Genomic DNA, 20,015 nt, shown 5'->3' with positions numbered 1-20,015 from the left:
GTCTAGTAAGATCAGAGTGCAGGGATCCTGGGACTGAAAGACACAGTCAATTCTGACTCTTCTTTGTTGGTGGTGGTCAGATCCTCAATCTCTGCTCACTTTTCATTAGTTGTCTTTTGTGGCATAAAAGGGAAGACTCAAATAGTGCTCCAATTCAGACATTGTGTGGAAGTCATAAAGACTGTTGGCTTTTGTTGTTATGTGCTGTCGAGTCAAAATCAACTCACAGCTGACCCTCCAGCAGGTTTTCAGAGGCTATAAATTGCATGGGAGGAGATTGCCCACCTTTCTCTCACAGAGCAACTGGTGAATTTGAACTGCATACCTTTGGCTTGGGAGAGCAGTTCCTTACCACTAAGCCACCAGAGCTCCCTGGGAGGACCAAATTAGGAAACTGTTATGCTTCATTCAGAGTATCTAGACTTTGGTGGCCTCTTAGTTAAGGAGTTATGCTGCCAGCCCAAAGGCTAATGGTTCAAATCCACAAGCTGCTCCACTAGAGAAAGATGGACAGTTTCCTCCTGTGCAGTAGTCTCTGAAAGCTCACTGCAGGGTCAGCTATTAGCTGGTTCTGATTTAATGGCACATGACAACAACAGCAACAATAATCCTCTAGCTTACGGAGATGCTAGGTATAATATTTGAATCTTTGAGGTTTGCTGCAGTGGCTCATTGGCGTGATGTGGCCGTGTGCTCTGCATTCTGCTGACGTGATGCTCCCAGACATGTCTGTGTAAGTGGGTAGATTGGCACCTACCTCGTCCTTTCTTTCCTCTCGTTCTGCTGCCGGGTGAGCTCACCCTTCTTCCTGTTTTGGTTGTTGTCTAACCATTTGCTAACACTTGGTGATCCCATGTATTCTCCTTCACCTTACTCGGAGGGAAGGTCACTGGTATGTACCTACCCTCTAGGATAAGCAGTCTTGTTTTGGAATCACAGAATCAAGATGGGCTTTGAATAAACAGATGATGGGATATGAACTAATTCCCATGTATTGCCTAAGCACTCTTCGCCTCACCATTGCCATAGGCACATTGAGGGATAGAACTGAGCTGTCCCACTGAAGCCTAGGCCTTAAGGTTGAGGAGTGGGATCAGGAATGGTTTAAAAACAATACACTGCCACGTACTATGACAAGATGAATGGCTGAAATGAGGGCTTCTAGGGACCCAAACACTGGAGTGTGTGCTATGAGCTAGAATTGAGGATGAGTGTTTAAGAGGAAACAGGGTTTGTGGGGAAACTGAGGGATTGAAATAGCTGGAAACAAGGATACTGTTAAGCAGTGCTTTGTAACCACTCGAAAGGCGATCGATCAGTTCTTTCTAGACCAGGGCTCTGGTTTGGATTATCTTTGTCCACTGCTCAGTGACCAGCTCCTGCTAGTGGTTGGTGTTTAACAAGTGTGGGATGATATCAAACATATCATCCATGCAGAAGGTCATTACAGAAACAGAGGAGAAAGGAAAAAATAGAAATGGATGTCAGAAGAAACTCTAAAAATAGCACTGGAGCATTAAGAGGACAAAACAAAAGGAAAACATGCTGAAGTAAAAAGAGCTGATGAGAAGATTTCAAAGGTCAGCTCAGGAGGACAAAACGAAGTATTATAGTGGAATGTGCAGAGAGCTGGAATTGGAGAATAAAAAGGGAAGAGCTCACTTTGCATTTCTCAAGCTGAGAGAATTGAAAAAAAAATTTCACCCTTAAGTTGCAATATTGAAAGATGCTGTGGGCAATTTATTGAATGACCCAGAAAGCAACAAAAGAAGATGGAGAGAATATACAGAATCACTGTACCAGAAAGAATTGATTGGCGCTGAAAAATTTCAGGAAGTACTATATGAACCAACCACCAATCTTGACTCCACATTTCTCCTGATAGAGCCCAACCTCACGGATAATCTGTTCTGCATACAGGTTGAAAAGGTATGGAGATAGGATGCATCCCTGACGTACGCCCTTTCCAATTTTGAAGCATGCAGTGTTTCCTTGCTCTGTTCTGACGACTGCCTCCTGGTCCAAGTATAGGTTTCCATTAGCACGATCAAGTGTTCTGAGATTCCCATTCTCCTCAGAGTCAGCCACAGTTTGTTATGATCCACACAGTCAAACACCTTTGCATAATCAATGAAACACAGATAGACATTCCTTGCTTTCAGCTAAGATCCATCTAACATTAGCTACAATATCCCTAGTACCATGACCCCTTCTAAACCCAGCCTGGACTTATGGCAGTTCTCTGCTGATGTGCTGTTCCAGTCATTTTTGGATAATCTTCAGTAGAATCTTGCATGTGAAATCAATGATATTGTTCTATAGTTTCCACATTCTGTTGGGTCACCTTTTTTTGGAATGGGAACAAATATAGATCTCTTCCAGTCAGTTGGCCGAGTGATTGTTCTCCAGATTTCCTGGCACAATTTGGTGAGCATGTCCAGGGCAGCATCTGTTAGCTGAAATATGTCAATTGGTATGCCATCTATCTGCGTTATGCAGATGACACAACCCTGCTTGCTGAAACTGAGGAGGACCTGAACACTTGTTGCAGAGGGTCAAGGACTGCAGCCTCCAATATAGATTGAGGCTCAATGTCAAGAAGACAAAGATTCTCACCACTGGACCAATTGGCAGCATCAGGATGGATGGTGAAGAGATTGAGGTTGTTCACGGCTTTAGTTTGCTTGGCTCCACAGTCAACACTCTTGACACCAATAGCTAGGAAATTATAAAAGACGTATTGCCATGGGAAAGTCTGCTGTTAGGGACCTCTCCAAAGTACTGAAGAGCAATGGTATCTCTCTGGAGACTAAGGTGTATCTGATACAGGCCATGGTCTTTGCTATCACTTGTTATGCATCAGAGAGTTGGACAATGACTAAGGAGGATAGAAGGAGAATTGATGCCTTTGAGCTGTGGTGCTGGAAAAGAGTATTGAGGGTATCATGGACTGCTAAGGAAAACAGATTCATCCTGGAAAGGGTTAAACCGGGTGGCTCCTTGGCGGCAAGGATTCTGAGGCTCCGTCTAACATACTTTGGACATGTTGTAAGGAGAAACTGGTCCTTGGAGACGGACATCATACTTGGGAGGGTGGAGGGACAGTGCAGGAGGGGAAGGCCTTCTATGAGGTGGACTGATTCAGTGACTGGGGCAATCGGGATGGGTGTATCAGAGACAGTGCGATTGGTACAGGACAGAGCAGAGTTTAGGGCTGTTGTACCTAGGGTCGCTATGAATCGCAAGAGACTCGATGGCACATAACAACAACAACGACAACAGCAACCATATGAACAGGAGCCAGTGGTAATAAAGGAAGAAGTGGCAGCTGCATTGAAGGCATTGGCAGAAAATAAAGCCCCAGGAATCTATGGGATACCAGTTGACTTGTTTCAGTTAACAGATGCAGCCTTGGATATGCTCACCAGTCTATGGCAGGAAATTTGGAGGACGTCTGTCTGGCCAACAGATTGGAAGAGGTCCATATTTGTTCCCGTTCCCAAGAAAGGTGATCCAACTGTATGCAAAAAATATTGAACAATATTATCTCACATACAAGCAAAATACTGTTGAAGATCATTAAAAAATGGCTGGAACAGTGCATAGATAGGGAACTGAGAGAAGTTCAAGCAGAATTTAGAAGAGACCGTGACTCCAGAGATATCATTGCTGATGTTAGATGGATCCAAGTAAAACAATATCAGAAGAATGTCTATTTGTGCTTTATTGACTATACAAAGATATTTGATTATGTGAATCATAACAAGTTGTGGCTGATGCTGAGAAGAATAGGGAATCCCAGAGTGTGGGAAACCTTTAATAAAGACACAGCGAAAGCTTCATATAGCACTGGAAAATTATTAAGTAAAAAATAAAGGGAAATAGCCAGGTGTACCCACAGGAGGAACTGTTTGCTGTTATCAGTACAAAACCAGGTTTTACCATTCCTTGAACCCTAGGGCTAAATGAGGGTATGATAACAAAATGTATTGTCAGCCTTGAGGCTGGGTTGTTTTTCTGTTCCCTGTAAAAGAAAGATAAAAGAACAGAAGAGAATAAATTTGGGGCTGCTGTATTCACTGTATGCTCTCCCGACTCTTTCTCTTGTCTCTGTCAGTTTTCCTAATCCTCCCTCCCCGCTTTGGGACTGTTCAATTGGTGACAGCAGACTCCATCACCAGAGCACTTAATTGTGCTCATGTGAAACCTATACCGGACCAGGGAGCTGTTATGTGAATAGAGCAGTGGAACACTGCATAGTTTAAAATTAAAAATGGAGTATGTCAGGGTGGTATTCCCTCACCATACCTATTTAACCTGTCTACTGAGCAAATTATTAGAGAAACTGGATCTTTGAAGAGGGATGTGGCATCAGGATTACAGGAAGGCTCACCAATAACCTGCGTTATGCAGAAGATACAACAACCTTGCTTGCTGAAAGTGAGGACTTGAAGCACTTGTTGCGGGAGGATCAAGGAATGCAGCCTTCAGTATGGATTGCATCTCAGTGTTGAGAAAACAAAGATTCTTACCACTGAATTGACAGGCGACATCATGATGGATGGAGAAGAGACTTAAATTGCCACAACTTCATCTTAACTTGGATCCAATATTAGCACCCTTGGTACCAGCAGTCAGGAAATAAGGAGATATCTTGCACTGGGAAAATCTGCAGTTAGGGACATCTCCAAATTACTGAGGAATAATGATGTTAGTTAAAGGACTAAAGTGCATCTGATTCAGGCCATAATCTTTCTGATTACTTGCTATGCATCTGAGAGCTGACAGTGAATAAAAATGACAGACGAAGAATTGCTGCCTTCAAGCTGTGGTGTTGGAGAAGAGCATGAACATCCCATGAACTGCCAAAAGAACAAACAGATATGTCTTGGAGAGGGTGCAACCAACGTGTTCTTTGGAGGCAAGAATGATGAGGCTTTACCTCACGTACTTTGGGCATGTTGCTAGGAGGAGCTATTCCTTGGAGAAAGACATTATGCTTGGAAGGATGGAGGGTTGATGAAGGAAAGAAAGACCCTCAACCAGATGGATTGACATGATGACTGCTACAGCGGGCTCTTGTGTGTCAGGAAGTGTGAGGATGGTGCAGGATAGAACAGGGTTCAGATCTTTTGTGCATAGGGTCGCTATGAGTGCTATGGTACCAAAAGTGTTAATTGTGGATCCAAGCAAGATGAAGCTGTTGTCAGTTTCAATCTCCTCTCCATCATGATGTTGTCTATTGGTCCAGTGGTAGGAATCTTTCTTTTCTTGACATTGAGATACAATCCGTACTGAATTCCTTGATCTTCTGTAACAAGTGCTTCAAGTCTTCCTCACTTTCAGAAAGCAAGGAGTCCCCAAATCAAGACATTATGTCACAGAGCAAGTCAAGACATAAATATCATATTAGGTTGCTATGTGATACAGTGAGGCAGGATGAATTCATCCAGCAGCATCCACTTACTCAACTAGTGCTATAAAAGGTCCTGAAGGTACCATGATGAACAGGAAAGACTATCCCATACAGAGCTCAAATTCTGGTGATTAGGAGGCAGTACATAAATAAAGGACAACTAAATATGCAAGATAAAGTTGAGGAGTGGTTTGTTAGGAAGAACTGAGAGTTTCTGATGAGAGAGGGCTACTCCAGGTTGGGCTTCTCGTCAGAAGAAGCAGCCAGCCTGGGTGATGTCAGGGCGTAGAGTGTCTTAGGGATGGGACTGGCATCCCAGCTCGTGTAAGGGAAAACAGTACAATGTTTGATGCCTGGACACTGAATCTTCCCCTCTCTTGATTCACAGACTGCTGTCATCAGTTATGACTACCTCACCTCTCTAAGAAGTGTTCCCTATGGCACAGAAGAATACCTGCAGCTTCGATCGAAGGTAAGGGACCAGTGGGACAGCCAAGACGTGAAAAAGTAAACCCTGTACTGTTACTTTGCTATTATTATTATGTTCCGTTGAGTTGGAACACATGTGGGAAACCTCCAGCATGTTTTCAGAGGCAGTGAATTGCCCTTCTTACTCCCATGGGGCTGCTGGTGGTGGTGCCTTTGGCTGGCAGTGCAACTCCTTACCACTAAAACCGTTTGGTAGCTGCAAAGTGAGTAGGCTTCCTTCCTGTGTTAGCTGGTGGAGGGCAGGGGCAGCGTAGAGCTGGGATAGGGGAGGGAGAAGGGGAGAAGTGTTTCCTTTCCTAGCTGGCTTAGTGCAGATGGTCTGGGTTTCCAGGCCAGCATCAAGCTGACCCCAAGGGGTACTGTGGTTATTAATCTAGAGGCAGCTGCTGGGAGGCTGGCTTGAGTTCCTAGGAAAAGACAAGCCTACAGGATGACTCAGGAGGGCTGGAGGCTCTGTCCCTGAGATGACTGAGCTGGCTTCCAAACTGCTTTGTCAGCAAAACTCAGCTGAAAGAGGTTAATTGCTTTCCTATCCCCTGAAGGCCACTCTGGGGCCTCCTGAAGGCCTCCTGGTGGAGTTGTTGACCACACACTCTCCTTTCTCTCTCGAGTCAGGGAGTTGATTTTGGGACTGTGTCAGCATGCTCCAGGGAGTTGGGGGCATCTATAAGAGAACAGGTATTTTGGAGGGATCTAGGTTGAGTATGGAGCCAAGGAGAGACAACTGTGGCCTTTTGGTGACACAAAGCCTTTACTCAGTCAGTGCCCTCGGTGTGGAAGGCCCTTTACTCTTTGTTGTGGTTCTGAGCCATCAAGTAGACCACGACTCATAACGACCCTAAGCACAGTGGCTCTGAGCCTTGCCTTATCCTGAACCAACCTCACCATCCCTGACACACCGGACCCCATTGCCACAGTCATTGTATCGCTCCATCTCGTCCAGGGCCTTCCTCTCCTGCTTTGCACCTCCGCCCTTCCGGTATGTCCTTTCTCCTTGGAAAGTCCTGAGTCATCCTGGAAGACTCAGCTCAGACACCTCCCCTCTGGTGGAGCTTTCTCCCTCAGTCATCCTGTCTACGTGGAATAATTACTTTTCATGTTTTTATTTAAACTTTTCATTATGGACTTTTTCAGCTGTCCATGAAGGCAGAGAGACTAATGTGATGAACCCCCCTGGAACTGTCATTCAGTTTCCAAAAATTGTGCCCTTCTTGTTCCCTTGACTTTCTCATTCATTTATTCATCCATTTATTTAGCATTTTTTGTTGTTCTTGAAGTGTTTAAAAGTAAACCTCAGTCAGAACATCATTTTGCCTGTAAATACTTCCATATGTCACTCTGATAAGCCCCTTTAAAAAATCCATAAGCACAATACCATGATCATCCTACCAAAATGGACAATTTTTTACTATCCTCGTAGATCTAATCCGTGTTCAAATTTCCTTGTTATTGCAAAACTGTCTTTTTATTGTTAGTTTGTTCAAATCTGGCTCCGTATAAGGGAAAAAGATTGCATAGCTTGGGGTTTGCTAAACTTAAAAACACTATAATGATTCCCTTCCCTCCCTCCTTCCATTTTTGTTTGCTTTTAAATTTTTTTATATTTGAGTCATTTGTTTTGTTGAAGAAACCAAATTGTTTTATTCCGCACAGTTTTCCACACTCAGGATTTGGCTGATTGCATCCTGAAAGTATTGTTTAATGAGAAATAGATTCACATGGTACATGATTAAAAATATAGAATATTCGACACTTAAGGAAATCACGTGCCTCCCCCTGCTCCTGAGGTACCTGGCTGGGAGCGGTCATTACTTCCTGCATATCTTTCCAGAGAGATCTTCCTATTTGAGTTGAATCACTCTACCCCTTTATTCCCACCACGGATGAGAGTTGATTACATGTCTTTTTCTTTTTAGACTTTAGGAGCCAGCAGGGAGCTCTGGTGGCCTTGTCTGTGGGGAGTGGCACTGCTAACCCAAAGGCCTGCCTGCGGCTCTGAGAGAGGAAGGTGCGCAATCTCCCCTCCTATGATTTACAGCCTCAGAAGCCTGCTGCAGAGTTAGCTCAGAGTCACTTTTGACTCACTGGCACTGAGAGTGAGAGCCCAATGACTAGGCTAATTGAGTGCTCAGTAAAAGGCTGGTAGTTTGAATCCACTTAGTGTCTATGTAGCAGAAAACTTAGTGACCTGTTAAACCAGTTATTACAGCTAAGAACACCCCGTGGGGCAGTTCTGACCTGTCACGTTGGGTGTCTGTGAGTTAAAATTGCCCCAGTGGCCCCCAGTAACAAACAAACAAACAAACCTAAAGACTACAGTATAGGTTCCTTTGAGGGGACTCTGGCGGTGTAGGGAATTGAGATATTAACCCAACAGTGGGGAATCTCTGGATCCATTTGTTGCTCTGCTCCTTCCACGCAACTGACAGTCTCTGAAAATCCACTGGAAGGTCAGCTATTAGTTTCAACTTGAAGACAATGAGATGGTGGTGGTGGTGTTATGTGCCGTTGAGTCAATTGGGACTCATCGTGACCTTATGGACAATAGCTCTGAACCCTGCCCTATCAGTTACTGTGCCAATTCGTCTCACCCAGGGTCTTCCTCTCCTCTCCTGACCCTCTATCCTTTCCAGCATGACTTCCTTCTCCAAGGACTGGGTCCCTTTTGACAACATGTCCCAAGTATATGAGACGGAGTTCCAAAATCCTTGCCTTCAAAGAATAGCCTGGTTTCACCTTCTCCTGGACAGACCTGCTTGTCCTCTTGACAGTGTATGTTCAATAGTCTTCTTAGAGATTGAGTTGTTTTTTCCCCCCTTGCTGTAGCACTGCTAGCCAATAGGGTGCAAGTCTCCAGCATTCCTAATCCCACAGTGGCTCTGTGGTAGAAAGATGAGTTGTCTCTTCCTGTTGATTTACATCCTTGGGAACCTGAAGGAGGGTCACTTTGCTCTGGAATCGACTTGATGGCAGGAAGTTAGTGAGTTGTTTTACCCTGTTAGGTTTTGGAGAATCCTCAGAAGGTTTTCAGTAATGCTTATAAAGTCAGAAGACCTAAGTTTATGCTTTGACACCAGGCAGGCTCCCTTTGGAGCTGCCGTTTTTTTGGTCTATAATCTAGAGTTAGTAATACTAATACTAATTTAAAAAACTGCCAAAATCTCATTGCTGTGAGTCAGAACCAACTCATAGCTTCCTGTCCGTGGGTTTTGAGCAATACCACACGGTGAGGATTAAATCCCCTGCTGCTAGGTAATTCCGATACCTAGAGATCCTGTAGGGAACAGCAGAACTGTCTCATAGGTTTTCCAAAGCGGTACATCTTTTCAGAAGCAGACGGCCCCATTTTTCTCCTGTTGTGTGGCTGGTGGGTTCAAACCACTGACCTTCAGGTTGAGAGCTGAGCACTTCAACCGCTGTGCTATCAGGGCATCTCTTACTGAGGATAATATAGCTAATCAGAGACAGCAACTTGTGAAATGTAAAGACAAAACCAAACTGGTGGTCTTTGAATCTGTTCTGATTCATGGTGACCCCCATAGACAGAGTAGAACAGCTCCAAAGGATCTTCAAGGTTCTGACTTTGGGGAAGCAGATCACCAGGCCTTTCTTCCGCAGTGCTTCTGAAGGGATTTGAATTCCCAGCCTTTCTGTTGGCAGTTGAGCACTTACTGATTGCATACTTAGGGACCCCTGGTGGACTGTAAAGCAGGTGTTAAAAGAGCGTCAGATGGTTAGTAGATAGTGTGCCCAGGAGGACAAGGACTTGGTCTGTGTTGTGTCCCCAGCCCCTGAATAGGTACCTGGAATGCAGTAGATGCTGCATAAAGTTTTGTGAATGAATGAATGAATAAAGGAATAAAAAGTTAGTTATGAGAGCATTATGCTGAGTGAACTAACTCAGTCCCATAAGGGCAAAAACTATATAAGACCATTGTTGTAGAAATAGATAACAGGTAAAATGTCTATGAGGATCCAATTCGGGGAGGGTAAGAGCAGAGGGGTGAAGATGGGCAGGGAGTTAATCATGGGGTCCCACAGTTTGATGGGTGGAGGGAAGGGTGGGTGAAGGAAATGGGAGAGATCTGGTGTGAAAAACAATGTATACGAACTTTGTAAACCAGTATATAATAACAATTTTGTTTTTAAATGACAAAAATAAAGAAGACGCTGGGTTTGTAAAAGATAATAAATATATACTGGAAAAGAAAACAACTCGTCAAAATAAACAAAGTCAGTTATTATTGGAGGATCACAGAGCCACCTGCCTTTGGGACTGATGCCCTCTGTTTTCCCCCAGCCTTTCCCCATAGCACTCTGTAACCAGTGTGATAGGCCTAAGGCTCACCAGGGTGACATCCTACAGAGCTAGCTGTCTGGGCCAGGGCCCAGGGCCTCTGCCTTGGGAATCTGCAGGTCAGACAGGGTGAAGGGGGCTGCTGGGTAGGAGTAAGCGTCATGAGGACAGTTGTCCTGTACACATAAGTCACCTAATAGGCTGTGGTGCTTCTGGTCTCGGGGAGGCTGGCAGCTTTGGGGGATGCAGTAAGGAAAGCACAGCCTCGTATTTGAACGGATGGTAACACATGATGACTGATACTCACAACAAGGCGATTTCCCACCTGGGTGTGGGCAGGCCCCAGGGACTTGTGCCTGGAGAGGGGGAGCAGGCTGACACTGACGAGAGTGAGCAGATTCTGCAGGAACGTCTTCTCCATCAGAGTGCTTATCCGCTCTCATCAGCATGGCTGATAAAGGAATGAGCATCATTTTTATCGCACTTGTCAAGCCGGCAGCTCCAGGTTGTGGAGTATGGCAGGGCCAGAAGACTAGCTCTGTGGGCAGTGAGTGACCTAGAGTTGCTCTTCCAAGATTGGAGCAGGCAGGTTGAGAGTCCAGTGACTCGTCTGCGTGTTGCGGGGGCTTTGAAGTCAACATAAAGAACTGATTTTGGGGGCTGTAGTGGCTCTTGGCTAGGCATCTAGGGCCAGGGGTGGGGTCCAGAGGCTTTGAGAACCTGAGGCTTGGAACCCAGGATGCCTGTAAAGCAGAGAATTCTTGTATGTGGAACAGAAAGCAGTCAGTGCTGATGCAAGCACCCAGCAATGGAGGAACAGGCTTGATAGAGGGCTTGGGTATAGTGGAGGTTTGTTAACTTTACAGCTTGAGAGCTAGTCCCTTTCTTTTAAGGAACAACATCCAAGCTTTCCTTTTGGGATTCATCCCTGGTAAGAGGTTTGGGTGGAACTTGTCCCACCTTCATTGCCAGTGATGGTCATGTGATGTTAGCCAAGAAGCACGTGGAGTCCATTTTTCTGGCCCAAGAGATTTATTCAGAAATAGATACCTGAGCCAGTTCTGGACAATCAAAATCAGGCAGCCCCATGAGGGATGGAGAATAGATTGAGATTGTTAACAGTTACAGCTTGCTCAGCTCCACAATCAACACTCTTGGCACTTCACAATGAACACTCAAAAGGTGAATTGCATTATGTAAATCTGCTGTCAGAGATCTTTTCAGTGTACTGAGAAGCAGCGATGTCAGTCTAGAGACTACGGTGCACCTTATCCATTCCATGGTCTTTGAAATGACTTGCTATGCATCAGAGAGCTGGATAATGACTTAGGATGGTAGAAGAAGAAGAATTGATGCCTTTGAGTTGTGGTGCTGGAGCAGAGTCTTGAACATACCTCGGACTACCAAGAAAACAAATAGGTCTGTGTTGGAGAGGGTGAAACCAAGTTTCTCCTTGGAGGCTAGGATTTTAAAGCTCCATTTCGCATACTTTGGGCACATAGCCAGGAAGGACCAATCCTTTGAGAAGGATATTATGCTTGGAAGGCTGGAGGGACAGACAGCACAGAAGAATAAGGCCCCAGATGCGTTGGCTTGATACAGTAACTAGGGCAATGTGGGTAGGTGTATCGGAGTCGGTGAGGCCAGTTCAGGACAGGGCGGGCTTCAGAGCTGTTGTACATGCAGGTGACTTGATGGCACATAACAACAATATGCATATATCTGTTTGGATGGTGATTCTGGTTTCTTTAGGGTATATTCCCAGCAGTGGTATTGCTGGATCAAATGGTATTTCTAATTCCAACTTTTTGAGAAAGCACCAAACCGCCTTCCATAGTGGTTGTACCATTTTATACTTCTACCAGCAGTGAATAAAGGTTCCAATCTCTCTACAACCTCATCAGCATTTATTGTTTGCTGCTCTGTTGAACTTTGCCATTGTTCCTGGGGTGAGATGATATCTCATAGTTGTTTTGAATATTTCCAAATTTATGTTCCCCAGGTGGTTGTTGTTCAGTTCTGTAGAGTTGGAACTGACCCATAGCTGACCCTCTGGCAGGTTTTCAGAGGGAGTTAATCATGGGAGAGATTTCCCATCCTTTTCCTGTGTAGCAGCTGGTGGATTCAGACAGGGTGCCTTCAGGATTGCAGCACAGCTTCTTAGCACTAGGCCACCAGGTCTCCCCAGGTAGACCTTGTAATGAAATTGGTAGATGCGAGCTCACTCAGATTCACAATCAACACTCTTGACACCAGCAGTCAGGAAGTCAAACAGCAGGTTATTTTAGGAAAGTCTACTATCAAGGACCCCGTAAGAGTGCTAAAGAGTAACGATGACAGTCTACAGACTAAGGTGTACCTGATTCAGGCTATGGTCTTCACAGTTGCTTACTGTGCATCTGAGAGCTGGACAATGACTAAGGATGGCAGAAGGAGAATTGATGCCTTTGAGTTGTGGTGCTGGAGAAGAGTGTTGAACATACTATGGACTGCCAAGAGAACAAACAGGTCTGTTCTGGAGACGGTGAAGCTGAGTTGCTCCTTAGAGGCAAGGATTTTGAAACTCTGTCTCATATACTTTGGGCATGCTAACAGGAGGGACATCCTTAGAGAAGGACATCATGTTTGGAAGGGTCGGCACTGGAGAGGAAAACCCTGGAGGAGATGGATTGATGCAGTGACTATAGCAATGGGGGCAGGTATGTCAGAGATGGTGAGATTGGCTCAAGACAGGACAGGGTTCAGAGCTGTTATTCATAGGGTCGCTAACAGTCATTGTTGACTTGACCGCACAGAAACAACAGTTATTTCTAAAGGAATTGATGCCTTTGAATTATGGTGTTGATAAAGAGTACTGTTTATCTCATGGATTGTCAAAAGAACAAATGGATAAGTCTTGGAAAAACTGCAGGCATGGTACTCCTTGGGGGCAAGAAGGGGGAAGCTTCATCTCACATACTTTGGGCTTGTTGGTGGAGGGGCTGTTCCTTAGTAAAGAACTTGATGCTTGGAAAGGTGAAGGGTCAGCAAAAGAGAGGAAGACCTTCAACCAGATGGATTGACACAGTGACTGCAGTAATGGATTCAAGTGTGTCAGAGATGATGAGGATGGCACAGGATAGGACAGGGTTCAAATATATTGTTCATATATATCACTCATACGGCTCATATATATGTCACTCTGAGTTATACTTGACGGCACCTAACAATAACAAGCTAGCTCTTTGCTTTGGGGAAAGGATTTCAACTCCTAAACTGTTGACCAGCTGCAGACTTTGAGGATAACTAACTGTACCAGTAACTGAATTTAGCTTGTCAAAGATCTTGTTAGTTTGCAAGGGGAGCTCAAACCAAGTCTGGCTGTTTGAAAGTGTTCTTTGAAACCAACTATAAGCAGGCGACTATGGGCCAAGGTGTTGCTTTACCGTTCTCCCCTCAGCTATTATTGTAACCAACTTCACCTGAGCTTACTGTGTGCCCCATTCTGTGTGAGGTTCAGAGGATAGCAGAAAAAAATGAGACACCATCAGTTCCTGAGCTCTGGTGGCAAATAACCCCCAACCAAGAGGAGTGAGGACCAGAGCCTTGTCTGGGAGGGGTTCCTCGCCCAGCTGGAGTTGGGGGCTGACGCCTGCCAAGGAGGCAGAGGTAGTGGCTGTGCAGGGCCCATCAGCCTGCTGGGCAAGCTTTTCAGCACATTTTTCATTCAGCCTGTCCCTCCGACCCCCTTTTGCTGCGTGCCTTGTTATCATGGAGCATTTGAGTGCTTTGTGTAGAGGAGGAGGGAAATTGAATCCTTGCTGTGTTGGTTTCTCTGAGTTTGTGATAATTTCTGCAGGGGCATGAGCTGCATTTAATTTGCACTGGTGAGGTCATCTAAGGACCAGGCCTGCAGAGTAAGGGAAGCAAAATCTGCACTGGTGCCCAGCACCCCTTTTTCAGTTTTCTGTGGGTTCAAACCTTTCTCAGTGCTGCAGCACAAAGCTGTACAATTTTCTTCCGTGGCCCTGATGACTTCAAAGCATTCCTGATTCTAGAGAGTCCCTGAGGAATATTGGTCCCTGTGCTCTGGTGCGGTTTAGGGGAGATGTGACGTGTCCACAGACATCCTTGAGGTTTGCGGAACAGAGTATGTAACTCAGGCATCCCCCCTAAAGATTGGTCTCACTGGCAGGGGCTTCTCTGTGAGTTACAGGCCATCTAAACAGATGTCCATTTACCTTTGAATTGATATTGATGCATCCTGTAACCTGTGGCCATGGCCGTTGATGGCATCCCATTTAGCTATATTTGAATGAATATACTTTGTATTCTGCACACGTATGAAATTGTTAAGACCTACGCAAGAAAGAGCAGATAATTCAGTGGCCACTTTTTAAAATTTTTTAAAATCATTTATTTTAATGAACGTTTACAGAGACTTTGGATTTCCATTCATTCCTTGTTGCATTTTTCTCCCTGCTCACCCCTCCCCCAAGTTCACTCTTCTCTTTGAAAAGTAAAAGAAAAATTCTTTCATTGTTATACAATCCCACCCCGCCAGTCCACTACACTATGCAGCCTTCATTCTCAACTCTTGTCATGCTTTTAAACAGTTCTCTCCCTCATCTCTTTCAATGCAGTATACATTATTTATTCCCCCTTTCATAGTCTCCCCCCAAACCCAATGTCAGTCACGTTGTACAACAGTGGCACTATGCAGTATTTGTCCTTTTGTGAATGAGATATTTCACTCAGCATAATGTCCTCTAGGCTCACCCATTTTGAATAATATTGCCTGAGTTCAATTTTTCAATGCAGCTTAGTACTCCATTGTGTGAGTATACCAGAGCTTCTCTATCCATTTGTTTGTTGATGGGCACTTAGGTTGTTTCCAACTCTTTGCTATTGTGAACAAAGCCAGAATAAATATGGGTGGGCATACATCTGCTTGGGTGGCAGTTATGGTTTCTTTAGGGTATATTCCCAGTAGTGGAATTGCTGGGTCAAATGATATTTCTATTTCCAACTTTTTGAGAAAGTGCCATACCGCCTTCCATAGTGGTTGCACCATTTTATACTCCCACCAACAGTGAATAAGAGTTCCAGTTTCTCCACAACTTCGCCAGTATTTGTTGCTTGCTGTTCTGTTAAATTTTGCTATTCTTACTGGTGTGAGACGATATCTCATAGTTGTTTTGATTTGCATCTCTTTTAGAGCTAGGGATTTTGAACATTTCTTCATGTGCTTGTTGTCCATCTGAATGTCTTCTTTGGTGAAGTGTCTGTTCATATCCTGTGCCCAATTTTCAATTGAGTTATTTACCTTTATCTTGTTGTGGTGGAGTGGCTACTCTTGTACTTTCTGCCTTCTTTTAGAAATTATAGCTTAACGTCCAATTGTAGCCCCCTATATACTTCTCCTGATTCCAGCCGTCTTCCTATCTAACGGGAAGCTAGTGTTAGCTTGAGTTCATTGTCATTCTCTTGCGTTTCTTCACAACCATCTATTTAGAAGGATTTAAAAGGAGCCCTGGTGGCACAGTAGTTAAATGCTCAGCTGCTAGCAGAAAGGTCAGGAATTTGAACTTACTGTTCTTTCTGTGAGAGGAAGACACAGCACTCCGCTTCCACACAGATACAGCTAAAGGAACATTGTAGGGCAGCCCTGCCCTGCCCTTTAGGGTCGCTGGGAGTCAGGACCAACTTGAGCTGGGTTTATTTGGGGATATATGTGCTAATTTTCGTTCTGTTGACACTTCCCCTTTATTTGGCTTTGTTCTAAGCAAAAATATCTTTATCATAGGTCTGAAATCCTAGTTCTCATTCTCCTTTTTCCTTTTTTTTCTAGATACACAGATAAACAGGGTCTAGGCAGCACATGAAATTACCTCTTGTACTACAGTTTGTGAGTCCCTAAGTGGTGCAAGCAGTCAATCACTGAGCTGCTATGGGAAGGTTGGAGATTTGAGTCAACCTGGAAGCACTTTTGGGAGCTCTATTGGCTTAGCAAGAAGGAATTAGTTGTGTTGCCAACCCAAGGCAGGCAGTTCGAATCTACCGGCTGCCCCACAGGAGAAAGAAGGGCAGTATCAGCTATCAGTCAGTTCCAGTTTGATGGCACAAAACAACAGCAGAAGCACTTTAGGAAAAAGACCTAGTGCTTGACTTCTGAACGATCATCCACAGAAAACCCCATGCAGCACAAGTCTGCGCTGACACACATGGAGCAGCTCTGAGTCAGGATCAGCTTTGACAGCAGCTGGAAATAAAACCCCACCAAACCAAAAGGCACCTTTTGGCACCATCGCCGGTACAGGTCGGTCGTACTTGAGACACGCAGGCCTGCTTGCTCGGTGCCGCTTGTGGCCGGACCCTGCCCTGTTACCTGTCGTTGCCTCTGTCTTCCCTCTCTTCTCATGTTTGGTTGCTCTCTTTCAGCTCTTCTCCCACCTCACTCAGTCCACCTCCGGGGGCTGAAGGTGCCTGTTTGCTGTTGTTCAGAAGTCGTGATCCTTGTCTTGGGGCTGCAGCTTTAGTGCAGCAGAATAATAGCAGGATGCAGTCGAGTTTCTAGCTGCCACGAGGCCATTGCCAAGTGCTTGGTGTCTCTCCTTCTGAAGAGCACCATTTCCACCGTTTTCTAGTTCCTCATGTGCTTGGGCGGCCTAGCGTTAAGAAGCTGTGTTGCAATCTGAAGGCATGTGGTTCAAATCTACCAGCTGCTCCACAGGAGAAAGATGGGTAGTCTACTCCTGTGCAATTAATTGCCTCTGAAAATTAACCAGACAATCAACTATGAGTCACTTCTGACTGGATGGTACACAACAACAACAACAACAACAACAACATGCATATCTGCAGCTACCTGTTTGCATAGGGCTGATGGCTTACCCCGATTCTTGGTATGTTGAATCCACTGTTGTGTAGTTTTGAGTGTTTTCCAGCCTAGCTGGCTTGTCTTCCAGCACTCAATGAACAGTATTCTTTTGGGCACCATAGGCTTCTCATTGGCTGACTTTCGGAAGTAGATCACCAGGCCTTTATCCCCAGGATATTTTAGTCCAAAGACGTCACTGACACCTGCCAACCATTGGTGACCCTGCTGGTATTTGAAATACCAGTGACTTAGGCTGTTGCACTGTAACAGCATGCAAGCCACCAAACAAGACAAACTGACCAGTGTGACATGGATTGAGGTGCCCAATGGGGCCCTGTTGGTGCAGTGGGTTTAATGTGGGACTGTTTGAAAGGTTGGTGGTTCAAACCCACTACCTGCTCCATGGAGGAGAGCTGGGCAGTCTGCTCCCACTAAGGTATACAACCTTGGAAACTGGGTGGGCCACCTGTGCTCTGTCCTCCAGGGTCACTCTGAATTGGGATCAGCTCAACAGCAGCAAGATTGTTTTGATTTAATGCAAAGCCCAGTGGCAGGATCTGGAGGAAACCAGCTTTGGTCTGCCCTTGTCTATCTCAGACTCCCTTCCAAACTGGTCAGCTCTGGGCTTCTCACTCCAAATTGTGTCCCCTGCTGACAACAATATGCTCCTGGCCTCTCCTGATGGGAAATTTTTGCCATATCTAAGCCATGTCCACCTCTGAGAATCTCTTTCTCCCTCTCACTGCCATTAATTCAGAAAAGACTCATAGCTGATCCTCTGTTGCATTCTTACAGCCACACATGGGAGGAGATTGCCTGTCTTTCCTGAGGAGCCATTGATGGATTCAGCTACCAGACGGGTCAGCCTTTGGGTCAGCAGTGCACATTCCTATGGACAGGCCACTTGGGCTCCCTGCTGAGGGTGTGAAAGCATATGGGACAAAGCTATGTGATGATGGACTTAAGACAGGCCTTTGCTGGGTCTTCCTTGTACCTAAGGTGATTGAATACAGGATTGGTTGTGAAATCTCTACAGGGGAAGTGATGGTGGAGTTCCCCTGCTGTTGAGTGGAAACTGTCTCATGGCTGACATTCCAGCGGGTTTTTAGAGGCAGTAAATCACACAGGAGGAGATTGCCCATCCTTCTATAGAGCAGCTGGTGGATTTGAACTGCGTGCCTTTGGGATTTCAGCACAGCTTCTTACCACTAGGCCACCATAGGAGATGAAGTCTCTAGAAATCAAAGAGTTCCTCTCTGTCAGGGATGGAGGTGGAAACTTCCAGGGCAATGATTGATTTCCCCCGTTGGGTATTCAGTTAGGGGAGAAGCATGATAAAGTAAATATGGCTACATTGTGTGCCATAAACTTTAAGTTTCAGTGATTCTGAGATAAAGCCTGGAAAACTCTTTGTAATAAATTGCCCAGGTGGGCTTCTGATGTTGAGAACAGGTGTTTATGTTTCCTTGCTGCTGTTGTGAGTTGGTGTTGAGTTGATTCCACTGATGCCGCCCTCATGGATGTCACAGTAGGCCCATGTTCCTGTCTTCCAAGATGCCCCCAAAGGATTTGAACTGCTCCCTGTTGGCCAAGTAGCCAAGTGCATCGTCTTTGTACCACCTCAACTGCCTTCCTCTTACTGAACACTAATTGAATGATAGGAATCCCTGGTCGCATAGCACATAATGTGTTTGACTGCCAACCCAAAGGTTAGTGGTTTGAATTTGTCAACCACTCCATGGGAGAAAGATTGGAAGTTTCTTCCTTAAAAGATTTACAGCTTCAGAAACCCAATTGAGAGTTACTAGGGACATCATTGTCAATGTCAGATGAATCTTGGCTGAAAGCAAAGATTACCAGAAGAATGTCTATTTGTGTTTCATGAACTATGCAAAGGCGCTTGACCATGTGGATCACAACGTATTGTGGCTAACATTTTGAAGAATGGGAATCCCAGAACACCTGGTTGTGCTTATGCAAAAGCTATATTTAGACTTGGAAAGAGTCATCTGAACAAAGCAAGGAAACACTTGCATGGTTCAAAATCAAGAAAGGAGTGTGTCAGGGACATACTATATACCTTTTCAATCTGTATGCAGAGCAGATCATGCAGGAGGCTGGGCTTTATGAGGAAGATTGGAGGAAGACTGATCAACAAGCTGATAAAAACTTGCTTGCCGAAAATAAAGAGGACCTGAAGTATGTGGTAGAAGGGTCAGTATTCAATATGGATTGCATCTCAACATCAAGAAAACAGAGATTCTCACCACTGGGCCAATTGACAGCATCATGATAGATGGGGAAGAAATTGAAATTGTTAACAGTTTTCGTTTGTTCAGGTCCACAATCAACAGAGTGCTGAAGAACAGTGATGCCAGTCTGGAGACTAAGGTGCACCTAATCCAGGCCGTGGACTCTCAATTACTTGCTATACATTAGAGAGTTGGACAGCATGAATAAGGATGGCAGAAGAAGAATCGATGCCTTTGAGTTGTGGTGCTGGAGAAGAACGTACCACAGACTGCTAAGAGAACAAACAGGTCTGTCTTGCTGAGGGTGAAAACAGGCTGCTTGTTGGAGGCAAGGATTTTGAAGCTCCATCTCCATACTTTGGGCATGTTGCCAGGAGGGCCCAGTCCTTGGAGAAGGACATCGTGCTTGGAAGGGTAGAGGGTCAGCGCAGGACAGGAAGACCCTGGATAAGATGGATTGATACAGTGACTATGGGAATGGGGCAGGTGTGTCAGAGACAATAAGATTGACTTAGGATAGAACAGGATTCAGAGAAACTGTTCATAGGGTTGCTATGAGTTATAGTTGACTTGAAAGCACATAATGTCATGAGGTAGAATTTGTCTTATGTGAAACCTATACCTAAACCAAGAAGCTCTTGTCTGAACAGAGGAAGGAAGCACTGCATGATTCAAAATCAAGAAAGGAGTGCATCAGGGATG

General features: G+C 45.0%; 1 protein-coding gene across 1 annotated transcript in view; it reads left to right on the top strand.

The window, feature by feature from the left end:
* ADCK1 (aarF domain containing kinase 1) overlaps positions 1–20,015 on the top strand; it is a 167,976-nt gene that overhangs the window by 1,553 nt on the left and 146,408 nt on the right. The window contains exon 2 of the mRNA XM_006884642.1: positions 5,805–5,888. Coding sequence (XP_006884704.1) covers positions 5,805–5,888 — 84 coding nt within the window. The remainder of the gene's footprint in view (positions 1–5,804; positions 5,889–20,015) is intronic.

Source organism: Elephantulus edwardii, unplaced genomic scaffold (genome assembly GCF_000299155.1).
Source record: "Elephantulus edwardii isolate Elephantulus edwardi_28Jun2011 unplaced genomic scaffold, EleEdw1.0 scaffold00037, whole genome shotgun sequence".
NCBI lineage: Eukaryota > Metazoa > Chordata > Mammalia > Macroscelidea > Macroscelididae > Elephantulus > Elephantulus edwardii.
Note: the sequence above shows the minus strand (reverse complement) of the source record. Positions and strands in the feature narration are given on the sequence as shown.